Source organism: Fusarium odoratissimum (assembly GCF_000260195.1).
Source record: "Fusarium odoratissimum NRRL 54006 unplaced genomic scaffold supercont1.68, whole genome shotgun sequence".
In the NCBI taxonomy this organism is placed as follows: Eukaryota; Fungi; Ascomycota; class Sordariomycetes; order Hypocreales; family Nectriaceae; genus Fusarium; species Fusarium odoratissimum.
The window spans coordinates 23,622-42,774 of record NW_022158790.1 but is presented as its reverse complement, the minus strand read 5'-3'; the positions used below and the strand labels follow the sequence as shown (position 1 = coordinate 42,774).

At 44.9% G+C, this 19,153-nt stretch overlaps 7 protein-coding genes across 7 annotated transcripts; 3 read left to right on the top strand and 4 right to left on the bottom strand.

Moving 5' to 3' along the window:
- Nucleotides 1-419: 419 nt before the first annotated feature.
- On the top strand, nucleotides 420-1,825 carry FOIG_16192 (uncharacterized protein; the record flags this gene model as incomplete). Its single annotated transcript, XM_031217624.1, has 3 exons — nucleotides 420-722; nucleotides 772-1,265; nucleotides 1,348-1,825. 3 exons carry the CDS (start codon nucleotides 420-422, stop codon nucleotides 1,823-1,825), a joined length of 1,275 nt encoding a protein of 424 aa, XP_031052657.1.
- A 3,352-nt stretch (nucleotides 1,826-5,177) lies between these two features.
- On the bottom strand, nucleotides 5,178-6,148 carry FOIG_16191 (uncharacterized protein; the record flags this gene model as incomplete). Its single annotated transcript, XM_031217623.1, has 2 exons — nucleotides 5,178-6,059; nucleotides 6,113-6,148. 2 exons carry the CDS (start codon nucleotides 6,146-6,148, stop codon nucleotides 5,178-5,180), a joined length of 918 nt encoding a protein of 305 aa, XP_031052656.1.
- Nucleotides 6,149-7,786: 1,638 nt separating this feature from the next.
- Nucleotides 7,787-8,500, bottom strand: FOIG_16190 (uncharacterized protein; the record flags this gene model as incomplete). Its single annotated transcript, XM_031217622.1, has 2 exons — nucleotides 7,787-8,012; nucleotides 8,064-8,500. 2 exons carry the CDS (start codon nucleotides 8,498-8,500, stop codon nucleotides 7,787-7,789), a joined length of 663 nt encoding a protein of 220 aa, XP_031052655.1.
- Nucleotides 8,501-10,401: 1,901 nt separating this feature from the next.
- Nucleotides 10,402-11,085, top strand: FOIG_16189 (uncharacterized protein; the record flags this gene model as incomplete). Its single annotated transcript, XM_031217621.1, has 4 exons — nucleotides 10,402-10,526; nucleotides 10,592-10,725; nucleotides 10,780-10,818; nucleotides 10,886-11,085. The coding sequence occupies 4 exons, from the start codon at nucleotides 10,402-10,404 to the stop codon at nucleotides 11,083-11,085; spliced, it is 498 nt and encodes a 165-aa protein (XP_031052654.1).
- A 1,526-nt stretch (nucleotides 11,086-12,611) lies between these two features.
- Nucleotides 12,612-14,141, bottom strand: FOIG_16188 (uncharacterized protein; the record flags this gene model as incomplete). Its single annotated transcript, XM_031217620.1, has 4 exons — nucleotides 12,612-13,163; nucleotides 13,230-13,812; nucleotides 13,871-13,904; nucleotides 13,961-14,141. The coding sequence occupies 4 exons, from the start codon at nucleotides 14,139-14,141 to the stop codon at nucleotides 12,612-12,614; spliced, it is 1,350 nt and encodes a 449-aa protein (XP_031052653.1).
- Nucleotides 14,142-15,275: 1,134 nt separating this feature from the next.
- FOIG_16187 (uncharacterized protein) lies at nucleotides 15,276-16,109 on the bottom strand (the record flags this gene model as incomplete). Its single annotated transcript, XM_031217619.1, has 1 exon — nucleotides 15,276-16,109. The coding sequence occupies one exon, from the start codon at nucleotides 16,107-16,109 to the stop codon at nucleotides 15,276-15,278; it is 834 nt and encodes a 277-aa protein (XP_031052652.1).
- An 830-nt stretch (nucleotides 16,110-16,939) lies between these two features.
- FOIG_16186 (uncharacterized protein) lies at nucleotides 16,940-18,920 on the top strand. The gene has a single exon (XM_031217618.1). The coding sequence runs from the start codon at nucleotides 17,012-17,014 to the stop codon at nucleotides 18,683-18,685; it is 1,674 nt and encodes a 557-aa protein (XP_031052651.1). The 5' UTR covers nucleotides 16,940-17,011; the 3' UTR covers nucleotides 18,686-18,920.
- Nucleotides 18,921-19,153: the final 233 nt, after the last annotated feature.

Sequence of the window (19,153 nt, the reverse complement as noted above, 5' to 3'; positions counted from 1 at the left end):
CCTCTCCTAATATTAAATAAGCGAATAATCTTATTTACAACTGCTCGGGTAATTTCGAGAGGAAAAAGAAAAAGAGAAAATAAGACAATCTGCAAAATACGCGATTAGTTAGAAGAGTTTTACTTAAATCTTATATATGAATTTTTTATAATACATCTTGTAGATAGCTTCCTACGCCAAGATATCAAGTTTAATTACATACTTAATATTAGCTAATAGCAGAGTATCTTAACTTTATACACATCCTTACTATAGGATTATTTTTTAATATTTAAATAAGTTAGCAATAATAGACGTGGAAACGTAACCATACAAAACATGTTATTAGTTCCTTAAATATTACCGCGTGCCACGCCCACGCCATTTCTGTAGAACACGATCTCTACACATATCGGATCAATCACGACACTCTCTTCAAAATGAACAAGCTGTCTCTAAGCGCCGCTCTTTGGCTCCGACAGACCCAAGCATTGACAAAGAAGATTCTTCTCATCATGGTCATTCGCCACTGGTTATCAACATTAATTCGCTGCCTCGTCATACCAATCCTCGTCCTCTCGCTTGTACTAGGAGTCCAGAACTTCACCCCCTCGAGCAAGTACGGCATTGGCAAGCCCGCGTCTGCTCCAATCCTTTCCGAAGCCACTCCCGATGGCGCGAAACTCTTCATCATCCAACCCTCTGGTGCGGGAAGTGACGTCTCGGCTGTGATCGAAGACGTGGTCAAACCGCTTGGGAAAGCCAAGGTAGAAAATACTCAAGGAAGAGCAGGAATTGATGAAGTGCCCCACGGATATTAACGGAAGAACAGACTGCTATGCCGCCGTCATCTTCAACGACTCCCCTCTGGGTGATGGCGGAAACAAACAGTGGAACTACACGATGCGGTGCGGTTCCTCAAACCTCGGATCCGGCTTCGACGTCTTCCAATCGGCCAAGGCAGCGACGAACCCCCATATCCCATTGCAACTCGCAATCGATCAAGCCATTACCAATTCGTCAACAGTCCCCGACATGTACATGTTCACTCGAACTACCCAGGAACAGGCCAAGTCAGTGCACCGCCGCAAGTTCATCGATATGCTCTTGGGAGGGCTAAATCTCGTATGCTTCGCAAGCATGCTGTCACTTGGTTACCACGTTATTGGGACCATAGCAGCAGAGCGCAAGTCGGGAATGACGCAGCTGATTGATGTTATGGGCGGAGGTGCATTTTCTGCTCAACTGCTGAGCTATATTATTGCCTTTGACATTATATACCTACCGTCCTGGATTATACTGGGAGGAAGTAAGGACGGCGCTTTCATCTGATATCTTGCTTATGCTGACTCTCGCACTCTGCTCTAGTCTGCTCCTGCCGACTTCTAGTGCCGGCATAACCATCCTCTGGCAAATTCTCACCGGATGGGCTCTGACTAGCGGCTGCGTCTTTGGCGCGACATTTGCCATCAGATATTCTACCATCCTCGCTGTTCTCACCCTGATTGGTATGGCTGCCTTCGCACAGCTTCTCAACAGCCAAACAGAACCGATCACCAAAAGCGTCGCCGTGGCATTCTCCGTCATGTTCCCAAGATGCAGCTACGTTTTTGTTCTGAACTCCATTGCGCGATACGAAAAGGCAGGAAAGGCGACCAACATTTACGCCATACCCCCATCCCCTGGCTTCGAGGTACAGAAAGCTACCATCGGGGCGCTCTGGTTGTGCTTTTGCTTCAGCATCGTTGCTTTCCCCTTGGTCACCATCGCGATCAAAAGATTCGTCCATGGAGCCAGCCGCGGCGGGCGCCAATTCAAGACGGGCCCTAAGGCAGACAACACTTGATTGGCCCTCCAAGTCATCGGAGTTACAAAGACATACAAAGCCAGTATATGGAAACGGATGTGCTGCTTCGGCAATCGTCGTCCTGCCATTGCCGTTAGTTCGATGACCTTCTCAAGCAATAAGAAGCAGGTGCTCTGCCTCCTAGGTAGCAATGGCTCTGGCAAGACTACGACAATGGACCTCATCACTGGAAAGCAGAACCTGACGGGCGGTTCAATCCAGATCAATGCTCCGGCGTCCAAGATTGGTAGACCACTTCTCCCATTCGAGCTCCGTATAGCAACTTTGGGCCTCAATGCCGTCGATGTCGTAGGGAGGGTATTTACACCCTGGCGAATTTCAAACCTTGCCACCCGAAACAACTTATTCCTCTAAGCTTCGAGCGTTATGGATAATGGGTCTTTCGAGTTAAAAAAGTACATAATGGAAGAAACCGGATACAATGAGCAGTGGGCTGGCTTCAGCATCCTGCGATCCAAAGAGTGACTTTTGGATTGCGCCGTGAAGACTGCGGCTACCGAGGGGAGAGCGCCAACGCTCGAGAATGAGTCTTCATAGTACCTATCTATGATTAAGGCTCTATATATTCATTATAAGGTTTAGACTGTATATAGATAAAATATCACTTATCTATAACTCTTAGACCCAACATAACTATTGAAAGCAATGTGCTCCATACTGAACCTTTGATAGCAAGCTTCTCTGGAGTATATCAACAGTTACTTTCCCTAAGGCTGCGCTAGGCTCACCGTCCATTCTGAATACCTCGTAAGCCGTCGCAAGCGGAAACATGATTGACAGTGGTCCAAACAGCGCCATGCGATCCTGAAGCAAGAAATCTGTCCCTTGGACAATTCTGACACTCAGCTCCCTTAAATTGTTCTGGAAATGATCTTTTAGTTCGCAGTCTGATTGGACTGGCCAGTCGCAAGATACATGGGGGAACCTGGTCCGCAGTTTTCGGATCTCAGTCAAGCAAACTGCTTTGAACGCCCATAGATGCATGACCACATTGGCAACAGATACACTGGGAAACCATATATTACAACCTGCCAAGGCTGACAAACTTTCTGATGGAATTCTCCAGCAAAACAAGCCTGTAGATGGCTCTGCACCCAAAGGGTCGCCCCAACCTTGAAGATGATTATGGGTATTTATCAGTAAGGAAATTGCCTCTGTAGCAATCAATGTAGCTGCACGGGGAGGGCTATGCTCAAGGGTGTCGATAAGTTCGAGAATCGTGGGTATACTAGAGACCTCACTAAACAGCCTTTGCATGAAGGACGGGGGCTGGATCCCAAATGGGTCTGTTTTCCAGTCTTCACTGGAAAGAAAAGAAGCCTTGCGAGATGAAAAAGCTTTCAGAATCTAGCTGATGAGTCAATCCCAATGAATTACAAAGAAAGGGGCGAAGGACTTGCCAATAGGGGTCTAAACCCAGTGAAAAGCTTATGACGGATTCCAAGACTGAATGATCTGGCAGGCCAGAGTCTCATCCACTCACCAACGCCATCCACATGGCGCCACCAACCGTTTCTTGAAGTCGGTAATATCGTCTACACAAGAGACGTCTCATTAATCTAATATCCTTTATAAGGGATGACAACACCCACCTCTGTCAACGTGAGGCACATGATGGCCACGGCGGCTTCGTCTCGTGACGATATGTCTATATGCGGCTTTTCTAGTTCTTCCTTCAACGAACGGATAGCTGAACCATATTTATCCAGCAGTTCAGCACGTGTTGAGTGCGAACTTCGTCGCAAATCAGATATAGATGCTGCAAGGCAGCTGATTGCTGATAAGAGAGCCTGTCCCTGCCCACCATTACTTACGATAGGAAGGACTTCAACCCAATTACCACAAATGCGAGATTCGGTTGGTTTATCTTGATAAATGGCAAATAAGTCACCTTCTGGCATGAAATTTTTCATGATAAGCAGAACCATGCCTTGGATGGGATTATTTGGTAGGCTAGGGATCGTGTCGATCACAAGAGGCGATTTCGGTTGTGGCCGTTGGTTGACGCTTATACGACTGGAGGTAAGTGCTTTTTTTCCAGGCTGCTTAGCAGAAGCATTTGAGCTCTCAGCCGTAGTTTCGAGAATGAATGAGAAATCCGAAGGGTAACAGCATTCGCGCCCAGTATGAGTGCATTGCGAGCAAGCTGGTTTCCGTCCGTCGCACTATGAGTCGGTCAGCTGACGGCAACAGGTCATGACTTCGGAAAGGAAGATACCCCTAATTTGCGCGACCTACAGGTCTGACATACTTTCCTGTTTCGTACCTTCATCGTAATGGAAGGCGCCAGATGGATGCTTGATGGAATGAGAATGTAATGCTCAGAAAACATGCAGAGATGAGGTGGGGTTGCTTATGAAATCATAATTTATAAGCTTAGGCTTGGCGGAATTTGACTCCTATAGAAGTTAGTCCATTAGGCCTAAAGTTTAAGCTCGAGACTACCCTTAGGTTAACTAATTATAGCACAAATGTTAATAAGTAATTTTGCAGCCGTAATATTACATTCTATCCGGCGAGCCTATTAAAGGGTTTCGATCCACAGAGGTGCATCTTGGCGATTGAATATACTATCATAATGTATTAAATGTCCTTTATTACTTTCTCGTTCTTTCTTTGTGCAGTGGTTAAAAGAATAGCTTTCCTGACTTGAGCGGACTTATGGTGGAAGCATATTCGGAACCGTGAGTGCCACTCAACTTATGAGTTATCTAGCCCGCTGAGCCAACTAATCCGCAAGGATTGCATGAACAGTGGGGTCTATTTTTACAGTAACTGAAGAACATCAGAACCAAAGTCTACAGTTGAATCCAATGATTATTTTAATTCATCATAGTTCCACAGGAAAAAAGACGTTCTATTATAGTGCCAATGTTGAATTCTATCGACCTATAAGCTTTTATATTCATCCCATCTGTCTATTGCAGGTTACCCCAAATTTCGTTCGTTGGTTGCCGAACCACGCGGGGATAACTCCTAGGATGTCGCTGTCTCGCATCCTTCTAAATAAACGGCTATTTTTTATTCTTTTCTTAATTAGTTATTCCGGTTGAATAGTTGGCGTTAGTTATGCATTAAAAAACTAGAATGTAGTGTGTTTGAACTAAAAGTAGAATAACCCCAGATGAACCCGAGTTCGCGTCAGTTTCGCGAATACCCGACGCCAAAGGATACTTTGTCCGATGGGGCACATCCGTATACTGGAATTGGGTCGCTTGAACTCATAGAATCGATCATCCTAAATCAATACGATAATTAAATAATAGACAAGATATGATTCAGTGGCTATGGCCCAAGATATAGGCCAGTAAAGCCTCATCTCCTAACAGAGTCAAGCAATCGTCTTCTCTCGAGCAATCTCACGCATAAGCTCTTTGACTTCCTCGTCACTCATGGTCTTGACGCCCAACAGTTCGTTATCCGTCTTCTCGAGCCTATCAATGTAACCTGGGGTAGAGACCGAGAAACGGATGATGTCACCAATGACCTGCATATCCACCTGACCAGCTTGCAGCTTAGCCATTGCCATGTTGAATACGTCCTCAGTATCAACATCCTTTGACTTCCAGCCTTCCTCGCCCAATGCCTGCTTGGAAAGTTCGGCTAGATCCTTCTGCGTCTTCTGTGTACTGCAAATGTAGCAAATACGATTCTTCGTGTTCTCGGCCTTGATGAGAGCATTTGCAACAGCGGTTCCCACTGATTCAAGTGTCGTCATAGGGATAATGGTGGTACCCGGCTTGAGATACTCAATGTTCTTGTTCTGAAGGTCGACGCCGAGAAATGACATACGTAGACCCCAGTCCAGAAAAGCGTGGTTGGAAATGGCCGTCCAGGTGATTTTGCCAGTGTCTGCAAGTTTTTGGACATACTCCAGGGCCTTAGCCTTACCTTGAAAAGGCGGTAGGTTTCGCCCTTTAGAATTCGTTGGGTCGGAGCTGAATTCGGACGGGACAATCCGGTAGACGCCAGCTGAAACGGCCGCATTTGTCAAGCGGATAGCCAGGCTAGGATCAGGCACAGACGTAGCGTCAACTAGTGCGTCCTGGCCCTTCAGGGCGGACACCAAGTCTGAAGTTGACTCGTAATCAACTACCTTGAGTGCAGTTCCGGAGGGTACATTGTCGGTGACCTTTCGAGTGAGAATGGTCACGTTAAAACGACCAGCTTTGACCAAAGCTTGCAAAATATGTGAGCCCAGACTACCAGACGCCTGTGGCCAATTAGCTACTTATGAAAGGTAGACTAAAACAGGCCACTACTTACTCCGGCAAGAGCGACGTTCTTGATTTCGTGAGACATTGGTAATAATTGGTTGAAAGGAGTTCGTGATCTTGAAGCGATACTGTCGTGAATGGTATTAGAATTCTACAAAATTTTGAATGACATGTTCTATCTTTTAAAGAAATATCTGACATCTTGACTACCGTATCAGGTTTCAGCTTAAAAGTTATGAAGACAAATCAGGTCTCCGAAGCATGACTCAGCCTAGGTAAAAAGCCTATTTTGTGGGACAAAATTACGCCAAATACACTTTGTTTGTTTTCTACTCGGTATCTGTATTGTTAAGACATTGGTCAAAGGTGGGATACCGAGACTGCATCATGACGGTGTATAGAAATGATCCGTGTGACGGCTTGTGACAAGGTAATTGATAGGGGTGCCACATCAGTTTGATACACGTGCCGCAACCTTATATGTCCCGCACTTCCAGCCCTTTTCATTAGTTCTAAATCCCGTCGAGCTAGTGACTTGAGGAAATTCAATTCTACCCTCTGTAATGCGGGGTAAAATAAATTAATTCTACTACAATTGACTTTGATTTTGGTATGTAGGACAAATCACGGCTGCAAAACTACTTATTGACGTTTATGTTATAATTGGTTGGCCTAAGGGTAGTCTTAAGCTTAGAACTTTAGGCCTAATGGACTAACTTCTATAGGAGTCTAACTTCGCCAAGCCTAAGCTTATCCCTTTGAGCCGTCACTCGCCCCACTCTGCTTAGTCACAAGGTTAGCACGTGCAGGGTACCAGAGTTCGTGAGATATTCGATTTTTGTAAAATACGACCAAAAGCTCATGCCTATTGATATCTATTGAAACGATGAATTCCCTACCGATTCTTGATGAAATAAAAGTAAGCCAATATGACTTCGATGATCATAGATTTCACACACATGCACAGCAAAGGGGCCTAGGTCCCGCCGGAATAATCCCAGACTCGCAAAGATCCGCAGATATCACTCCGCGAGTCCTGATCATTCCAGGGGATCAAATATTGACGTTAGTTTCGTAAGGGGCATTGCTTAGTGATGGCTTGGCGGATTAAAGCGCCGAAGCTAGGTTAGCGCCGGCAAGTAAATTTGGGGGGAGAGGAAAAGTATGGGACATCGGATGTAAACCTGACATAATTAATTCATGTTCACTGATTACGCTACGAGAGTGAGCATGCTTCTTCAAAAGTCTATGCAACTGATTTTCCAAGCTGTATCCTCTATTAATATTGGCAGATGTTATATACACAGACAGAAAAAGTTTAGCGCAAGTAGACGAGGCTCTCTAGTGTAATGCTCCCTGTTGACAGACTAAGTTAACAGTATGGCTGACAGTGACCTATGCGCACTCAATCCCTCCTCGGGGGCCGAATGTCCAGGCTAACAGGAAAACCTTCTCTTACGTAACCCGCTAGCATCACGGTCACTAACTGTGAAGCGGCAAGGCCGGGACGCTCAGGGGCACAAGCTGGATCAGCATGAGAATATTGCTCAGAAACACATGGTAACCACATATCTGGTGATTCCACTTCGATCAGCTGGCTTCTGTATGATATAGATTGAGATTCCTTTTGTAAAAACTATATGAGCTTCAGATTTATAATCTCGATATGTAAGTTAACTTTCAAGCTCAAGTAAAAGTCAAATTACTCCTTTAAACATAAAACTCAATAATAGAAAAACTCATGGGTGCTAAGCTGTTTTCCGTTTTCGTCGTATCTCTTAGGGATCATGGGTGTCACGCCATCCACGCATCGAGGCTCATAGTCTAGGTTCCGGGCAGCATATGTCAGTATGTCTTCTCCGAATTTCTCCTTGAGCCAATGCGCTAGCATATCCATTCCCGCAACAGCACCAGCTCCAGTCCAAATATTTCCATCGACGACCCATTTGCTTTCCCTGGTTCAGTTGACAGCAGGATAAGTCTCCTTTGCCCATTTATACTCAGCGTGGTTGATAGTTGCGTTTTTTCCATCTAGAAGACCCGTAGAGGCAAGTACTGCTGAGCCAGTACAAGTCGTAAAGAGCAACTTTCCGGCATTAATGTGTCGACGGATGATGTCGAGGTATTTCGGGTGCAGCACAAAGCCCACGGGATTAGGACCTCCCAACAAGATGATATCCAGCTCGGGGCACTCATCCACCGTCGTAGTTGGGGTAAGGGTAATCGCGCTGGTAAAAAGATGGATTGGGTCTTTCGTGATGCCAACGTGATGAAAAATGAAATTTGGAGCATGAGAAATAGCATCATTATCGATGGGGCCAAAGACTTTAGACACTTCCAGGAATCCAGCATTGGCCGAGTGAAGTAGGTCAACTGGGCCGACAACATCAATGGCCTGGTAGTCGTAGACTAAAATACCGACGTGGATAAAAGCCATTGTGATAGTATAAAAGCACACAGGATGGTGGTTTAAAGAAGCCAAAAAGGACAGAACGTCTTGAGGTGCATGGGAAGAAGATGGTTGCTTGTCTTCTGCAAATCTAAAGCTTTTGTTGCATCCTTAAGTATTCCTACTGATCGGAAGCACCGGTAACCTTCGGTCGTGTTTAATAGGTGTACAAGGCAATTCCGAGGAATGTCTTGTCCCGGGACGAACTGTTATCTGAATAGCTCCAGAACTTACCCTACTAAGCCAGCTAGAAAACGAAAATAGACTGTGTGAGCTTCCGCATGGTCCTGGTACCTTTCTCCTGAACTTCCATCAAAGGGGCGAGTCAAATTATACAACCGAATCTGACACGCTAAAGCTTAAGTGTGGCCGAGATAAGAAGGTTAAAAACATGTGCGATAAGACGAATAGGTGCTATTCCAAGCTGTTGTTAATTTGCTTTTGCTTTTTGTCGTTTTCTACCCTTCTCAGAAATAAGAATAACTTATGCGAACAACTCATGCGGATTCCATGCTGCCAGAACCGGAGAGCCAGGAAGGAAGCAGTTATGCAGCGCCAGGGGCTGACACAGGTAACTTCTAAGTGGTGGGAAATGTAGTGGATATAGCAAGCCTCTTGGAGCTATCTTAGCCCTCGGATTTGAGCGTGGAGAACGCAGGCATACATAGAAGAAGTCCATCTACATTGTGAGTTGAACTCGGCTGCCCCCCAACTTTGTATGATTTGGAGAAGTTTCAATTTCCTGTGGTGCTACCCACTTACCTCTTCTGGTCTTAAAACCCGCCAAGACATTAAAATTGACTGTGGACCGCATAACGACCCAGGTTGACAGTCATGCTAACACTGACTCAAAGCGCTCCTTCGTTGCGTTTTGCTTAAGCTTACTAAATAATAAACACATTACGCGTACCAGAATATTTTTTAAACTTTTTTGTATTCATGTACTTGGTCAGCCCAAAGTAGCCATCGGTAGTAGATTAGGGGACGCGAGTAAATATTTCTAATTGAGTTGGAGTCTAAGAGGGAATCTAGTGGCTTTTGTTTGGTATTAGCAGCAGTGTTGCACACAGGCCCTATGGGTTTACCAATGATAGCGATAACCGCTAATATTGGTCGGGCCCTGAATACTTATGCATTAATCGTCTATTTGAAACTGTATATTTGGAATGGACTACACTATTCGATACCATCTTGATGTTTTATGGAGGAGCGACTGCCGGTTATGCGTTATTTATTTGGGTTTTATTAACCTAGAAGACTGTGGACTTAGTTACAATTGGCCCTTTTAACTTGACAGCGTCTCTATCAAAGTAGAGCAAGTGCTAATTTACAGTGTGACACAACTTAAGGTACATAAATAGATCAAAACGACGGATCCTGTAGGTCACAGCACGAAGGTGTACTTTGCAGCCATGTTCTGTAAGTCGAAATCGTATAGTAAATTCGACTCCGTGTTAAGACTCGATTCATTGTACTCTGCCAATATTCACGGGCAATACCCCTGAATTGCGCCAGAACCTCCCAATAGTCGTGTAATTTAGCCACCATGTCTGACCCTCTCAATAGGCTCCGCCTCAGTGCGCGTTGATCAAATCTCATGGTAACGACCGGGAGAAGTAGCGATGTTTCGTCCCCCCAGTTTTACGAGACAAGTTAAACTCTGAAACTAAGAATACGAGCAGTAATCTAATTAAGCAATAGCACAGCCTCATCGCAGCATCATTCGAGTTTTCGCATGGACCTCAAGATAATACGTGGTAGCTAATACATGAATTCTAGCAATTCTCCTCTGAGACTTCTAGGTTGTATGTTCTTAGCGTCGTTGCTTTGGAATCTTTCCCTAATCAATCATTTGTGCTGCTCTTCCACCTTTCGTAATTTCTCCAATCATGCTTCTTTCCTTCCAAAGCCTCGTCCTTTTGACTGTTTTTGCACAGGCTTCGCTAGCCTGCCCATCCCCTACTAACAGCAAATCCACTGCGCAATGTTCCCAACCTCGCATCAGAAAAGAGTGGTAAGTATGCAACGGTTCTGTGAAAGACTCAAAGTATGCTTACGACCTTCTAGGCGCATGTTGAGCTCTTCTGAGCAGACAGATTACATCGACGCTATACAATGCCTCAAGACTGCTCCATCGAAGGGTACAAGCATCTTTGATACCCTTGAGAGTCGCTACGATGATTTTGTGGCATTGCACATCAACACCACTCGAGGTCTGTCCTAAAAACATCCACCTTATCTGATGTTTAGCTGACGAACTACTGCAGGTGGCCAGAAAGCGCCGTCGCTTATCAACCAGCCTTCAAGTAAGTATTCCGCCCTCCCCTAGAAGAGTCTCCTCTTGTCCTCCAAACTAAACCCTAAAACCCCTAGACAACGGAAATCAATCTCATGTTACGGTCTACGGTGTCCATGACGTTGGGGTCTTTCTTCCATGGCACTGCTATGCCATCTGGACTTTTGAGTCTGTCCTGCGCGAGGAGTGTAATTACATCGCTGCACAGCCTTACTGGGACTGGACCCTCGATAATCCAGCATCTAACGGATCACTGTTCAAATCTCCTGTCTTGTGAGCATTTGGCGGTGATGGATCAGCAAGGGATAACTATGTGGAAAACGGTCCTTTCAAAGGCGACACCTATTGGAACATTAGACCGTCGGAATCCTACGCCAAAAACCCACGGTGCTTGAAAAGGGCGATCACTGAGGATCTTTACAACACTAGCTCCAGCTGGGATGATATTTATCCGCCGATGATGAGAGAAAGAGCTACGTGCAACTTCAGGCCTTCATCGATGGCCTCGACTTTATTTCAGAGAAAGACAAGGTCGCAACGGGAGCATCCTCCAGACCCCATAGCATGGGCCACTCGATCATTGGTGGCGATATATATTCAATTCACTGCCTTTCAAACCTCGGCTAGAAGGAAAAGAGTTGCTGACATACTAGAACAGTTTATAGATATATACTCCTCTCTAAACAATCCTATCTTTTAGTTACACCATACTCAACTTAATTATATATAATTGCTATAGTAAAAGGCAGATAATTCGCGTCTTGCTGATATTAGTAGTACTAGGACGCTTAATGGGTTTAGTCCTAGTGGTAATGAAGTTAAGCTCACTACCCTTGATACCCCTCTATAGATAGGCTTTATGAACGACGATATACCGGTAAAGGCAGTTATAGATACCATCAATGGTAACGGCGAGGGCGTTCTTTGCTATAAGTATGATGGATCTCCATCTTTAGCTGGAAAGCAGGGATTCTAGTTGTTAAGAATCTACGTCCTTATCACCCTAGTTGAGGCTACTTTCAGGTGCTGTAAAGAGCTTAAGTGGCTACCTGCAAGTTCTTAACGGTGTGTTATCAGGAAATCCAGGAAATCCCCTTGCCTTTAGGATTTAGAATATTGGTCTAGAAGTCTTAGGTTAAAGTTAAACATCCTAAAGAAGGTTTTTGGAAAAACTGTCCTATTCTTTCAATTGTCGAAAGGCTCCTGCCAGGTCACTCCAGGGATATCTGCCCCATTAAAATGCGAGAATGAAAGCTACATTATTCCCTACCTAAATTAGCCCATGGTGTATTCTAGTAATATTTTGCGTTACAAATAGCGACATCACACTGCTCAACCCCAAATTGATTGATGCCTCTTTCTCTTTAATTGAGACCTCTTCTTGATATTGCTGATCGGCGCCAACGGCTTCCTTAAGTCTCTTGACCTTGGCTGCCCAACCCGCTCCCTGAAAAGCAACGCAACTAGCTTCATTTTCCCCTTCGCAGAAGTTTGTGATGTGCCATAGGCGTAAATTCGTCTTATGTCTTTAGGTTCCTCTCATGTACCTGTCATGTAGCAGGGGCCCTGTGGGGCATGGTACTTTTGGGAGCCTTTCGACAATTGAGGGATAACCCTCCACGAAGGCCAGCTGAACCGTAACATATAGGCGTTTTAAAAATATTTCTGTAAGAGTCTGAAATTGGTTCAAATAGTGAAATTAAAGCTGTACAAGATACTTTAATAGAAAGATGTTCAAACTCTTCTCGAGGTAAACAATATCAACCAATGAAGGTCAGTTTGTGAAAATAAATGGTGATTTCTTTACAGTTTCACCCAAAAGCCCCCCTGCTTCTGCCGCCTCTTGATTTCTCGTGATGCAACCACAAACAAGCCTCCAACAACAAGAGTACTTCCCGAGAATACTTGCGCACCGGTATAGGAACCTCCTCCTGCGGATATGATGGCGCCTGAAACAGGGGATCCAAGCAGTGCTCCAATTCCAACAGCAGCGGAGATGATGCCCAGTCGCGCTCCTATTTTTGACATGTCCGAATTAATGATAGCAACCACGGCGAGAAAAAGCGATTGGACACCCCCTACAGAGAGACTGTAGAACGTCGTCCAGACATAGAGCCCAGGAGTTGAATGAACCGGGATCCAGGTATACATGCTGAGAGCAGAGGTAAATACGAATGCGGTAAACACATTCATTGTGCCAAGGTATCTTGCAATGAAACTTGGCAGCAGGCGGGCAATAAACCCGATACCATTGAGCACAAGTGTGAGGTTCAGGGAGTCTGTGTATGACAGCCCTTGCTTTTCCCGAGCGTAGGAGCTGAGAAAGAAGAACGGAAAGAAGACTCCTAAGAAGGCCTAGGGCGGATTTAGTCAGTTAAATCTACTTTGGAGTGCAAAATAAATTAAGAGAACGTCACTTACAAGGAAAGCCCCGAGGAGATATAGGGTGAACTCAGCCTCCTTGAACACAGACCAATCCACCAGAGGAGCTGGCTTTTTAGGCGCTTTTATCGGCTTGCCGCACGCCAAAGCAATGGCAAACGTGCCCATCTGTGTGAAGGCAATCGCCCGCATGGTCCATCCAAAACCGACACTTGGCAACAATGTTCTTGCCATGCTGGGATAGATTAGACCTCCTGTTGTGCTTCCACACGCTGCTATTCCCATGACAAGCGCAAGCCTCTTGCGGAAATACGTAGTGATGAGCGTCATCATCGGGGTAAGAAGAAGGCCGTTGCCGAGACCAGTGCAAAGCCCTTGTGCAAGAAGGATTTGCCAGTAAGTCTGGCCTAGTGAGGTCATAAAGGTCCCGAGAACGACCAAAACTGCCCCGGCAAAAGTGGTGATTCGAAAATAGCCAGCATCTGTAAGGCGGCCACTGACGATACCGGTAAAAAAGAGAAAGAATACGGCTATAGAGCCTATCCATGAGATATCAGAGCGTGAGCGTTGTAAAGTCGATACATAATAGGTCTGGAAAACACCGAAAGAAATGATAATGCCCCTTTTTTTGAAGTTCTTAGTTCAAATTCTTTGTCTGTACGTGTAAGGGATCAACCAACCAAGTGTTCATGATGGCAAGAAAACAGGCCAAAACTGTTAAACCCTGACGTTCAGCCTTGTGTAGATTTGTCCGTATATGATTTACGTACCGGCCATCCAGGCTATCAAGCCTCCATCCGGTGGCGTTGTTGTTGCCTCCGCCGTGTTCGAAAGTCCGTGACTCAAAGCTGGACTGAGGGCAGCCGCCAGGTCCAGATCACCCTGCATCTCATCTTCTGGCGGGAAAGTCGAGGAATAATCATTGTCTCCATCCCTGGACTTCGGTTCCATATTGTTTACGGGGCTGTCGCTTCGGTCGTAGCCAGCAGTATAGCCGTTGTTTATACTTTAGCCCTGTCTGGATCGTGATAGATTAATATTTTATAATAAAGCCTCTGATATCCAATATGTGACCAGTTGAGAGACTTGAAGCTGCACACACATATATATGTCTAAAAATTCCCATGGGGCGAGAAATTGTTTAAGTTTCGGCTGCTCAGGTCCGTACAAACACGAGCAATATGATTAGTCAAGTCCTGTCATTAGTCTAACTCGAAATAGTTGCAAAACCCGAAAGAAGCATTTCTAAGCTCGCCCCTAGAGCAAGACACGCACCTGTACACGATATCCTAATTTCCGTATGTATTACTTTGGTAATAGGTAAAACTCATACAAAGAAAATTGGATCGCGAAATATTTGTCATCGCTGAGTTCATAACATAACTACAGCACTAAGGTTTGATACTGATATAATAACGGCTGAATTAATTAATATTCTTACCTTTCATATAATTACATCTCTTGGGTTAACATTCATAATAAGTGTGTACAATCGATAAGTGCATGCATTACTATGTTATATAACTAAAAGTCGCCTACTTACTCTGTAGCACTTAAGGCTTGAAAAAATAACAAAAATGTGTCAGAACTTACCGTAGGCTAGATGAAGTAATGTATACCTAAATACATTTTCTAACAATTATTAGCTATTTTATCGTCTATATGGAAGCTTAAAATATAATACAAACTTTTTTATAAATGTATTTTCTTATATTACCTTATTTACTCAAATACTGAAATGCCTTTGAAGGTAATGAGAAAGACACACATCAGTTAAATATAATATTGTTAACTTTTAAACATTTCAAGCATCATTTAGGTTTTTAAAAATAATTTTAAAAACTGCCATTGAAGTAAAAAGTAAAGTGGTGTATACACCTTTCTAACGCACATACTTGTTACACATGTTAATACAAACCTTTTCTTAGATTTGTTTTATTAGTTTTAATATCTTTATATAAATAATACCCTATCTAGTGTTTTCCATCCAATCTTTTACTATACCTATCTGTTATAAGCTTGATTTCGCCTGAACGAACTAACGAGTTGGCACTTCTGACAATGTAGCGCTGTCTTCAAGAGCCATCAGTTGATTTCAACTGCTCGCCCAGGTTTGAGCCAGCGAACGTTTGATAAAACACCCTCCTCCTCAAACTCCTCCTTAAGCTCCTCCTCGTGCTGGGTAAAATGATCCCAAGACTCATAATGCATGGGCACCATGACATCTGCCTTGATATCTCGGAAGAGGCGAGCTGATTGACGACCGTCCATGGTAATCTGAAGGACTTCATCCGGATGGCCAGGCTCTCCCTTATCGTTAAAGCCTGGGAATGATGCTTTACCCAGGTTCATTAGAGCAACAGAAATATGGTATTTGTCAGCCATCTTGGCCAAATCTTCGATATAGACGGTGTCTCCGGTGAAGTATATGGCATACGGTCGACCATCGGGAGCAGTCCCAAAGTCTTCAGTGTGGATAATAAACCCGACACACTCATGACCGGGCCAATGCTTGCAAGGTGTAGCGGTGATATGAAAAGTCTTGCTAGCGATGCGGATGTCCTTCTCCTCCCAGTCTGCAAAGCCGTGGACGCTGGGTCGTGGGGCAAGGTTCTTTGCGCCATCTTGAGTGGTGACAACGTAACGACCATCAAGCAGCTGACGTCCAAACTCATCGAGATTATCGGGATGGTTTTCGTGGCTCAAAAGAACGGCATCGATATGAGGAATTTCGTTCATCTTCAATGCTGGGTCATCGTGGACTTTCAGGGGCTTAGCACCGGGCACGGTCGCCCATTCGGCGCCCGCTGGGGAGAAGAAGGGGTCGGTGAGAAAGGTGATGCCATCAATTTCAAGAATCGCTGTGGCAGTTCCGATATGAGTGATGCTGACTTTGCTTTTGAAAGCTGATGTAATCATGATTGCAGATATTCACAAACGTTGCGAAAGTTGTGTTGTAAGTATTTGGAGCATCCCAGAGAGTCATTAGTGCGGTTAGTTCAATATCTTTATACTTGCCAATCCCCTAAGCGCAAACCAAAGTTTGAAACATGATTTCAAATCATAATTAATGATTATTAAGATTAATAATTATTCAGGTGCCAGCCCCAGCAGGTAGAAAAAATCTTTACAAGACTGCCTGCCAAAAGCTCTAAAACACTCTTTGCAAAGGCATACTACGCTTTTGCACCAGAACTTGACAACCAATAGTTAAGCTTTGTATTACGTGGTAGTGGATGGCAAAACCCGCTAAACCATAAAGAGATGCAAAATCCGAACCACAATAATGCCCCATAAGGAGATGTGGCAGGGTGGGCATGATCTTCACGGCCCCAGGAAAGGATTGTATTAGTAAGTAACTTTGCCAAATGGAATACCCCGGACAAGAAACAACTGAACAATCAATTCACACACTTTGCTGCTGCTCATCACATCCACTCTGACCCTTGAAGCACGTTATGTGCGACACTCTGGAGACCTTCTTTCCAGTTTAGTTAATAATGGGCGCCCTTCTGCTGTTTCTATAATTAAGATATCCTATTATGTGAAAGCAGCGGCGATTGAGATGAACGTTTTCTTGACAGTAACAGTGGCCCAGGCTTCTGCATAAGAAGAGCACGAGATAAGCAAAATTCAGTAGATGCAAGTATGGGCTGATATAAGGCGTGAGCAAGTAAAACTGGGGTTTGGTACCGCCACCAATGAGCGACTGCCATCGGCTCAGCAGTCGGGGTATCGTCTTACATCCAACCTGACGTGCTGTGAGCATATTCCCGCAAATACGTTCCCCTCACGCTCGCATTCCCGTCCTTCCTTACGAGATGAGGCTAATTGAAGCGCGAGTATTTGTTGAGGCGCAATGCATTTCTTTCGTGGAATTTTACGGCGACAAACCGAGATATGCCATTCTTTCACATACCTGGGAAAGTCACCAAGAGGTCACCTACCAAGATTGTAATCTTGAATCGTCCAAGTTGAAGAGAGGATATGAAAAAATTCGCAAGACCTGTGAACTAGCACTCGGCGATGGGCTCGACTATGTGTGGATTGACACCTGCTGCATCGACAAATCCAGCAGTGCCGAATTGACTGAAGCTATCAACTCAATGTTTCTTTGGTATCAGGAGGCAAGCGTCTGCTATGTTTACCTCGTGGACAAGTTTGAGGGATCGACGCTGGGGGACTGCCGATGGTTCAGTCGCGGCTGGACGTTACAGGAGCTGATAGCGCCAAAATTCATGACCTTTTTCAACAATTCATGGGATTGCGTTGGTAGCAAGAACAGCCTCATGAGCCAGCTTACAGTTATCACCCCAATCGACCCTGATATACTTCGTCACAACGCTCCAATTTCATCCGCATGCATCGCAAAACGACTCTCTTGGGCTGCGGGTCGAAAGACGACTCGGGTGGAAGATATGGCATACTGCTTGCTTGGAATATGCAACATCCACATGCCGATGCTCTACGGAGAAGGCAAGACTGCTTTTCGACGCCTTCAAGAAGAGATCATCAGATCGACGTACGATCTGAGCCTTTTAGCCTGGACGCCACCAGTTTCATCGGATGTGCTGGAAGAAGAATACTGCGGCTTTTTAGCTGAGTCGGTGAACCATTTCGCCTCTTGCTCGGAAATGTACTCTGTGACTGATTCCCTCATGGACGAGGGCGAAATCAGTGTTTCGAATAAGGGTCTCAGACTAATGGCCCGAGTGTGCGTTTTGGACTACTCAGATCAGGGTTATAGATACGTGCTGAAGCTGGATTGCATGGCTCCTGGTTTCGAAGGAGACTTTTTGACAATACCGATGCGTAAGGTGGGGCCTAACACTTTTGCAAGATCTCATAGCCGCGGTGAAAGTGGCTATTCTTTTCACCTTGAGACTGCTTCTTGGGGCGAAAGTGCATTTTACACAGTTACCCTTCTCACCACGATGCCTAGTCTGACCGTACGATCACCGTTATCTGTGGCTAGAGGCTCGGACCTTATCTCATACAGTCGCTTCACGTTGGTTTCGATAGAGCTGCCGCCAGACATATCGATAATATACGCGGTTGAGACACCTGTCAAGTTCTGGGATGCGGAAGACCGTGCGTTCTTCGGACCCCATGGCTCATACCAAAATTGGGGTGCTTTTGTGCTCGAGACAAATACCCTATTCATCTGCTTTTGGCATAAGGAGGATATTGAGTGGACCTTCAAGGCGAGTCTTCTAGACATGTCGAGACCAGAAGTCTACAATCTATGGAAGGACCTATTTCTCTCTGCGGAGCAACTGGGCTATCAGCAAATGATCGTTCGGTATATGCTGAACAACATTGAAGATGAAATGGAGTCTTCTGTCGAGACTCATTTAAAGGATAAGAAAATCACACTATCATTCAAAGTCTGGCGCGCTGAGAGTCAGAATCTATGCAGCGGTCCGCGATGGAGGGTTGTGTTCAGCAGGACAAGCTTTGTTAGAGATAGCTCTTCTGAGTCAGAGGGGGAGTGATATAGATGCCTCTGATTTCTGTTAGGCAGGGAGATACAATTGTTGCAGATGCGTCAGCCGCAAAAGTTGTCCCAGCTAGATTCATTCGAAAAGTAGTTGCCATGATTGCCATCGATTGGAGCTTTGAGCTAATTTTCACTTGTCAGAAGCGCTGATATTTCGAAACGAATGGTCCACAGCCAGAACTTGTGTGAAGTGGATCAAGCATGAGTCATACTTGTGTCCCCATCACCTGTGCCAGAAGCCTCAAGTTTAACCTTATAGTGAGTAGTTGTGTAGCAAGTGAAAGTTACTTAAGCCTGTTACAAAAGTATATATAAAAGCACGCCAGGTTCGCTCAAAAAGAGTCTGTATGCAACAAAATCTATGCATCATCCTTAAATAGTGATTTCCTATAAAGCAAGGACTTTTCATGCCCAGGTTCGGCTACGACAGAACATTCAACCTCCACTCCACTAATCACTTCAC